The following is an 8,861-nucleotide window of genomic DNA, read 5'->3' as shown; positions in this document are numbered from 1 at the left end:
TATATATATATATATAAATCTCTCTCTCTCGAGGGATCAAGATCCAAGAAGAGAATAAAAAAGATGAAAAGGACACGAGAAGAAGGGAAAGAAGAAGAAGAGGAGTACAAGAAAGGTTTATGGACTGTCGAAGAAGATAAGATCCTCATCGATTATGTCCGAACTCACGGCAAAGGCCACTGGAACCGTATTGCCAAGAAAACTGGTCTCTCTCTCTCTCTCTCTCTCTCTCTCTCTCTCTCTATAGATATATTATATATCATTCCAGGTCTCATTTAAATTCAAGATTTTGATCGAACAAAGTGAAAAAGATTGAAACTTTGTAAGTGGGTTTCTTGTGATTAGGACTAAAGAGATGTGGGAAGAGTTGTAGGCTGAGATGGATGAACTACCTGAGCCCTAACGTGAACCGGGGCAATTTCACCGAGCAAGAAGAAGACCTCATCATCAGACTCCACAAGCTCCTTGGAAACAGGTTTTCTTCCCTATACATATATATATATATGTATATATATTTGCGTAATGAATAACATGATATCATATTTAGATAGATATCTAGATCTAAAGTCGATGAATGTTTTCCATCTAAAGTACGTAATATATGATGTCCCATCAGAGAAATTCTTAAACATATATCATGTGTTTATTTTAATTGTAATGGCTAGTCAATAGTATTCACTGGTATATATCATTGATGAATCAATACATATATATATATATATATGTGTGTGTGTGTGTGTGTGAATCTACAAGGACATTATGAGTTTGTACATATAGCCCAAATAATAATATCTTTTGAGATATCAATGTAAGCCACATCTCCCATCGATCGGTCATCTATGATTGGTCTTTCTTCCATCTTTTTGAGTTGGTTATCTAATTCAAATACATATTTTTTATTATTTTATAGGTTATTCACAAAAAAAGAGCATTTGCATAGTAACATAATTCACATATGATATTGTGCACTCAACACAAGTAAATGCTATCATTTATGAATCATTTACATCCACAACTACAAGGTTGTTTAATATTCATAGTGAAAAGAACAGTGTCTGTTCAAGACATCTGAAAAAATCTTCATGACTATACATGATTCATTAATGATATATATATATATATATGCACATGATATATATATATGTGTGTATGTGCTCTTCATTCTCGATGCATACATACCATCTTTGCAGCCATTGATTCGTTTTTTTGTTTTGGTAATAAACAGATGGTCTTTGATTGCGAAGAGAGTACCAGGGCGGACAGATAACCAAGTGAAGAACTATTGGAACACGCATCTAAGCAAGAAACTCGGGATAAGATCAGATCAATCCACAGCCAAAAACGGGGAGTCATCGTCACCACCGCCGATGATCTTCACGACTGCGGCTACTACTACTTCTTCTTCCTGTCCACAAGACATGATCAACACCAATAAGACGGACACAGCCACAAACTTCGAGCCCACTGGACAAGTCCAGATCACTGCAAATGATGACGTCACACTCCCTGCCATGTTCGACGACATCACAAACTGCTACAACGCAAACGCCTTCTGGGTTCATCAAGACGATTACTTCGAGTTGAGTTCGCTCACTATGATGGATTTTGCTGACGGTCATTGCCTCTGAATTATTATTATTAATTATTACTATGTTTTTGTTGTTTTAATACGATCATCCAAGTGTTTCAGTCTTGCTGGGAAGTGATAATTGGATATGAATACAAACATCTATATTAATTTTTTTTTATGACAACCTTTTATAATCTCAATGGAAATCTTTACCATTACGCTTCCCGATTGTAAAAACAGACATTAATTCAAATAGCCAAAACAGTTTTCACTAAAATTAAAATAATATTTGATTTACGAAACAACATTTCATCGTCGAAGGAAACGATAACATTCAAACCAAATAAGAAAAAGACCAAAGAAAACCTATTTTAAATTTGTGATTCGAAAATTAATTAGCACGAACTTTAAAACGAAGTGAACGAGGGAAAAAACAAATCATATTTACAAAAAAAAAAAAAGAGGCTCAGGGAGTTGCATAATGTGCTCAAGGAGGAGCCTTTGAGAGCTCTTCTCATACAAGAGGTGTCAGAATATCGTTAAGCACTCTTCATCTTCGCCCATCTTTTCATTTTTCTCCAAACGAAAAAAATAAATAAATGGAAATGCCTTTTTTTTTTTTTGCGACAAGAAACGGCTGATGAAAAAGACGCATACCATGAAACACTACTAGGGTTTTTCATTCTGTCCGATGGAGAGGACACTGCAGCTTTAGGGCTTTTTATAGACTCATCTCAATGGGCTTTAATTAGTTATAGTTGGCCTATTGGGCTTTATACAACCTCAAGGAACATTAGGCTTTATACAACCTCAAGGCCCATTGGGCTTTATACAACCTCAAGGCCCATTGGGCTTTATACAACCTCAAGGCCCATTGGGCTTTATACAACCTCAAGTCTCTTTCGGCCTTTCTTAAGTTCGCCACCTATGGGCCTAAAGGGACCAGGAACTGAATCGGAACCGAGAGAAAAGCAACAGTCAGACAAATGAACCCCCTATTGTAATAACAAGTACAAAAGGCCCGCCGCAAAATATTCTCCATACAGACAGAAGATGAGTCCAAAACTAACACTAATACTATATGATATACGATGTGATAGTGTCGCGAGAGAGACCATACCATAGACTCCCCTCACGGTGTTTTTCTGTTTGAGAACCTTTTAAAACCTAAGACGACTAAACCACAATCCTGCTCACTTTCTCCAGCAAGTTTCTCAACTCTTCTTCCAGTTTCAACTTCAGTTCTTCAGTCATTCCCCCACCGGTTTTATCCAGCATCGATCTCATCTCGTCCAGCTTCCCCTTCACGTATTCGGGTTCAATTCTCGGGTTCTTGGGCTTCTTCTCCTTTCCCCTTTCCTTAGATTTTCCATGTGCATCAGATGGAAGCTTGAGCTTGAAGGTAATGGTGGTTGCAGTGGTGAATGGGCATTTCTCTTGCGAGCTGTCAAAGGCTGCTTCTGCGTCGGGTAAGTTGACGAAGGCCACACGAGCACAGAAGTTGTTGTAGAACATATCGGTCTTCTCTTCGTCTAAAGGCCCAAACTTTCCGTATATTTTGATCAGATCATCCTTCTTGGGCAGGTCTGAACCTGGACCAAATGTCACGAAAAGCTCTGCGCCTGAATCTTTCTTTCCAGTTTCTGATTTGTTTTCCTCCATTTGTTTCTTCTCTTTAGGCTTCTTCTCGGGTTTGCTATCCTCCTTCCTCGAGGGCTTGCTCGTCTCATTCTGTTCTTTTCTGTTCTGCTCGTTCTCTTTATCTGAAGTTTGCTCCATGTGAATCTTGCTATTGGCCCCGTCATGATATGTAAAACTTCTGTAGATGGAAATGAACGCTCTCATCAGATGATCAGAGCTATCACCCTTTGGAAATTGTGGACTAAGAGCAGTTGCCCGGATTTGATCCCTCACTTCCTCTGCTGGAGCTCCTGTTCTCAGAAAATCAATGGCCTTTACCAATTCACCAGACAACTCTTGATGACCAGAATCCAGAGCTGATGCCTCGATGGGTTTCTCTGATGGGTTCCCTCCGTTTGCCACCATGATATTCCCAGCAGCATTCGCCATCTGACCCGAGACATTAAAAAAATCAGCTCCTGTCTCGCTCTTCCTGGTTTTCCAACCAACCTCAGATGTGTAAGGAGGAGAGAGATACTTGCTCTTCTTCCTCTCTCTTGATATTGAGTCAATTGGAGTTTGCACTTTGGTCTCACCATTACCGCTCTCCAATTCAACACTCAGAGCATTAGTCTTCACCTTTTTCCGTAGAGAATCCAATGGGGTTGAGTCACCATCTTCTTCCAAATCCAAGGTTTCCTTCTCGTCACTTTCTTCTTTTACACCGGCCGTCTCATCTTTTTTATCGCTTGCATCATCTCCCAGATCTGCACTCCTTTTCTTCCTCTTTCTCGACAAAGTTTTCTCTTTGCAAATTTCGTCCTCCTGCTTTGGACCAGCGTTCTCAATGATAGAAAGCTTGCTAACATTCCTCCTCTTCCTCGGGGTAGTAGAAGCACTAGTTGATGTCTTTTCAATATCCTTAACCTCATCATCGCGTTTTCTCTTCTTCCTACCTGTGCTTCTTGGTTCGGGCTCATCAGCTTTCTTCACCTGAGCAGCCATTTCGGTTTCCAAGATTTCAGCAATGCTCTTCTGCTTCCTCCTATGGTGCAGCCTATGCTCGGGAAACCCAGAACATTGCTCCAGTGATCTATGGTGAGATCTGTCAGGGATAAGCCCATCTTCTTCCCCAGAACCTTTAGGACCACGTGGTTTAACTGCTCGAACTAAATCCTTGTCTTCAAGCCCTGGGACCGGTTGTGCGTCATGGTACGCTGTCAAACTGTAACCACCGTTAGATTGATAAAATGCCGATATTTTCCTTTTCAACACCTCGAGCTCCAGCAAATCACTGAAAGCACAAGTCTTTGCAAGATTTCCAACATCCCCGAGAATATCTCTGGGTTCAAACGACAAGAACGAGACAGTTTCCCTTCGGACATCAGGGACAAGAACTCCATCCTTAATCCCGGCATTCATGGCCACTGGTCTCACCACTCCATCATCACCTAACTGCTCTGTCATCAAACGCTCAGCATGTCTACCCATCTCTCCCACAGCCTCTTCCACAGCATTGACAAACAACTTCAAACTGCTTACCCTCGATAACTCTTTGAAATTCTCCTCAAATGGTTTCAATTGCGATGGACGGCACCAAGCGAATGTCCCATCACCAAAGTATGCAACAAGTAACCTTCCCCTCCGCTTTATCTTCAAAGCCAAGACCGAAGCATCGGAAGAATCGTAAACCTGCCCTGGCCACCATGGATGACTCTTGATCTTGCCCCACACAAAATCTCCCACTTGGTACCCATGATCTTCTTCCTCTTCTTCATCATCTTCTTCTTCACTCTCTTCTTGGTGTTGTACACTCACGTCTTTTACAGAATATACAACATCAGATGAGTTAGCATTCCCTTTCTTACCGAAATGTTGCTTCATTTTCAACAACGATGAAACCCCATGCATGTCTGAATCTTCTAGATTCACAGGATCGTTAAGATTATCCACTCCAACACCTTTTCCCGACAAAATCTCGGTCTCATCGGTGTTTCCCCTCAGTTTCTCGTCTCCATTTTCAGAAGCCCTAGCACCGTTTTCTCGAGCACTTTCCAACGAACCCGTAGGTTTCGGCTCACCCCCTAGGGTTTTGCCACGAGGGTCACGTGGTTCCACGACACAATCCTTGGGTCTTGCTTCCTCAGGGTTTTCCACGACAACTTCCATATTCTATTTTCCCGGGAGAAAAATACACTTTCCCGAGAAAATCGGCGGCAAGAAAAAGTCCTGCGCGACTACAACAAAGACAAATGGAATAATCAGAAAACGACAAACTAATCAGAAATCAACGCAACCTAAGACTAACAAAGCAACCCCATATCCGCAAAAGGATTAAACCCTCCACACCACCATGAACAGTAACGCCGCAAACAAATGAAGAATAAGGGGGAAAAAAACACAGAAATCGCTGAAATTGCGCGGAAAGCTCCGCCCTTTTTTCCCCATACGAACAACAAAAACAAAGAATTACCTGAAGAAGAACAAGACGAAGAGCCAGAAAAAAGAGAAGAACTTTCGAGCTTCGACTCTTCAAACACCGCCTCCCTTCCTAAGAACTAAATACAAACAAAGACGACCGATTCTCAGGCGAATGATATTTCTCTCTCTATCTCTATCTCTACCTCTACTCCTCTTTGAAGGAAATGAAATTCGTCGCGGCGCAATTTTTACCCTTTCTGAATATTAAACAGAAAAGGGGTATCGTCGTAATTAATAATTTTACTAATTTATCTATTTTGCCAGAAGAATGGGATAAATATGGATACATTATTTATTGATTTATTTTAAATCAGGCGGTCATCTTCTACGTCACAAAGACAAACAAAACGGCTACCGCATCACCTCCGCAAGTAGGAAAGTTAATGCTACTCGCTTCGTATTCACGCGACGAGGGATGGATGCCCACGTGGAGGAAGGAGAATGGCTAATGTGTGACACGCGCGTGTACCCAAGCGTAGGACAGGAGATTCGGGCTCATTAATCTGCTTCCGATGATAGACACGTGTCCCGTGCTTGGACGGCTGATATATGCCGCAATAAAAGCAAGATTCTATGACTGCGATAAAACGACAAATAACATTGCCGTTTCAAGTACTCTGAATTTGCAGAAGCCCAAAACCAGCCCATGAGCCCAACTTTCTGTGTTATTTACGAGAAAAGATCAATATTTTGTTTTTGTTTATTTATAAATTCATGAAGTAAAATATGTTTGTTTTTCCGATTAAATCCATAAAGTTTTTCAATTTTTCATTTTCTTTTAGGTTATTTTAAGTGTAAAATAAAGAAAGAAGCTTAAATAGTACATTTTTTCCTATAAGATTGTATATACGTGAGGTTTTTTTAAACAGAAAATAGTCTCAATTAACACTATTTTGTAGAAAAACAACCTAAAAAAACGGCCTTTTAGTTCTTTTTCGTTTATAGTTATACTCGGAATGACAACCAAGTCCTTTGGCAAATTCGTATATCAGAATCTCACGATTCAAATAACTACACGATTCTTCTTACACAAAAAAAAAGGCAGAAAAACATGAAAACAAAAATCATACAACTGCGTCCGGTTGTTACAATGTGTTTGTTTCTCCACAATATTAGAAATACCTTCGGTCCAAAGTCGTCTTCATGTCATTGTTAGCTTTCCTTAGGACATCTCATCGACATGCATATTATGCACGTATATGCATCGATAATCGTAAATACCCTTTAACCTCTATACAAGTTTCCAAATTGACCAAATTATAGAGGCTACTTCTATCTATGACAAAAAAGAATTTGTCAACTTGAATTCTCTGGTATGGATAAGATAAATCAAGAGCGGAGCTTTCATAATCAACATGTTAAACCCATGAAAAAAAAGTTCACAATTTTAGCAAATTGAAGAGCTGGGTTTCTCAGCTAGGCATTTCGACGAACAGGTTATCAGCAATAGCATTAACAACGCATGCATTTTCCCTGAGCAAAGTCCAGGCTTCGAAATGATCCAGTTACAATAATCTCTCAAGCAAAATCAACAATTTAAGACGCAAACTATGCTAACAACGGACAAAAAAAAAGGACATGAACCATTTTCTTACCGTCAAGCAATTGAAACCTTAGCACCAGCTTCTTCGAGCTGCTTCTTGGCTTCTTCTGCTTCGTCCTTTGACACACCTTCCTTGAACTTCTTCGGCAACCCTTCGATGAGATCCTTTGCCTCCTTCAACGCCAGGCTCGTCAGAGCCCTGACAGCCTTGATCACTGCTATGCGAGCACTGCTTGGAACCTCGTCGATGACCACATCGAACTCTGTCTTCTCCTCCACCGCAGCCGCCGCTCCTCCTCCGTCGGCCGCTCCCGGAGCGGCAACGACCGCCGCGGCTGGGGCAAATGCGGCGGCAGAGACGCCGAGCTTGTCCTGGAGGTAGTCGACGAGGACACGTGCTTCTTCGAGTGTAAGGGACGAGATCTCAGTGCCAAGCTTCTCGATTTTCTCCGGGGCTTCGACGGCAGCGACGGGGCGGAGGTGGTTGGCGCGGTGGGAAGAGCCGCCGAGGGGACGGAACGGGAATTCGACGGAGTTGGGTCGGGAGAGGAAGAAGTGCGTAGGATAAGAGGCAGAAGGGGGTGAAGGATAAGACGAGGCGCGGATTGTACTCGACGTGGAGAGAGTCGCTGCCATTTCCGCTCTCTGCTGCTTCTTCCTCTTTCTCTGGGTGTGTTCTGTGACTCGCTTCAGTCTCCAGAGACGAAGAAAGAGGATAGGAAATGGAGAGGATAAGGGGTAGTTTCGGGATAGATAAATCTCGCGTACACGTACATGGGACATGGCCTATATATACAATAAATAAGCCGGACGATCCAAGAAATACGACGAAAATTACCGTTCAAACTTCGAACAGGTTAAAAAACAAATGTATAGAAGGGGCATTCCGAGAATCGAACTCGGGACCTCTCGCACCCAAAGCGAGAATCATACCACTAGACCAAATGCCCTTGATTTGCAAATTATATTTTTTTATAAATCAAATCTAACACCAGTTTATATTCCAAATTTTGCAAACTAAATATAAAATAATGACATGCATAATTGGAGTTTTTATATTTTATCATCGGATTTTTTTAACCGTGGTATCTGACTGTTCTGTTATGATGTATTTTTACGATTTTATCGGAATCGTTAGTGTTTACAACAAAAGTGGGACCCATAAAAAAAAGTAGAGAAAATTATCATGTCGTTTCAATTATTTTAGAACAACTATTTACATTAATTTTTTATGATGTATTTTACAAAATTAAAATTTAAAATACTTTTATATACTAACTAAAATTTTTACGAATTAAGTTTATATAATTTTAAAAGATCCCAAAAATGTTTGAGAAGAGCGTATAGTATCGTAGTATTGAGGGGTGAGAATAATTAATTTATAAAGGTGTAAGAGAAAAAGTTATGGGTTTTTTTTATCATTATGGGCTAACATTTTAACGGGCCTTATTCTTTGGATGTAGAACAATGAATATGGGCCCTCTCTCCTAAACAAGCCCATATATTAATATACAACTTTGTAATATAGTCGGGCGGTTCAAGCCGCGAAAATTTTCATGCGAAATAGTTTTAAGCGATATATAAAATTACAAAATTAATTCACTAATAATACCAAATCCGGTGTGTGTGTGTGTGTGTATATATGTA

At 40.5% G+C, this 8,861-nt stretch overlaps 3 protein-coding genes and 1 non-coding gene across 4 annotated transcripts; 1 reads left to right on the top strand and 3 right to left on the bottom strand.

The window, feature by feature from the left end:
• Positions 1-37: 37 nt before the first annotated feature.
• On the top strand, positions 38-1,748 carry LOC104805391 (transcription factor WER). Its single transcript, XM_010529949.1, has 3 exons — positions 38-205; positions 346-475; positions 1,226-1,748. The coding sequence occupies exons 1-3, from the start codon at positions 64-66 to the stop codon at positions 1,626-1,628; spliced, it is 675 nt and encodes a 224-aa protein (XP_010528251.1). The 5' UTR covers positions 38-63; the 3' UTR covers positions 1,629-1,748.
• A 795-nt stretch (positions 1,749-2,543) lies between these two features.
• LOC104805390 lies at positions 2,544-5,866 on the bottom strand. Its single transcript, XM_010529948.2, has 2 exons — positions 5,664-5,866; positions 2,544-5,427 (listed from the first exon to the last, which is right to left on the bottom strand). The coding sequence occupies exon 2, from the start codon at positions 5,357-5,359 to the stop codon at positions 2,747-2,749; it is 2,613 nt and encodes an 870-aa protein (XP_010528250.1). The 5' UTR covers positions 5,360-5,427; positions 5,664-5,866; the 3' UTR covers positions 2,544-2,746.
• A 1,163-nt stretch (positions 5,867-7,029) lies between these two features.
• LOC104805389 (50S ribosomal protein L12-3, chloroplastic-like) lies at positions 7,030-7,981 on the bottom strand. The gene has a single exon (XM_010529947.1). It carries the CDS (start codon positions 7,848-7,850, stop codon positions 7,269-7,271), a length of 582 nt encoding a protein of 193 aa, XP_010528249.1. The 5' UTR covers positions 7,851-7,981; the 3' UTR covers positions 7,030-7,268.
• A 111-nt stretch (positions 7,982-8,092) lies between these two features.
• On the bottom strand, positions 8,093-8,164 carry TRNAP-UGG. Its single transcript has one exon. It is a non-coding gene; the product is annotated as a tRNA-Pro (tRNA).
• Between the last annotated feature and the right edge of the window lie 697 nt (positions 8,165-8,861).

Source organism: Tarenaya hassleriana, unplaced genomic scaffold (genome assembly GCF_000463585.1).
Source record: "Tarenaya hassleriana unplaced genomic scaffold, ASM46358v1 Cleome11, whole genome shotgun sequence".
NCBI lineage: Eukaryota > Viridiplantae > Streptophyta > Magnoliopsida > Brassicales > Cleomaceae > Tarenaya > Tarenaya hassleriana.
Note: the sequence above shows the minus strand (reverse complement) of the source record. Positions and strands in the feature narration are given on the sequence as shown.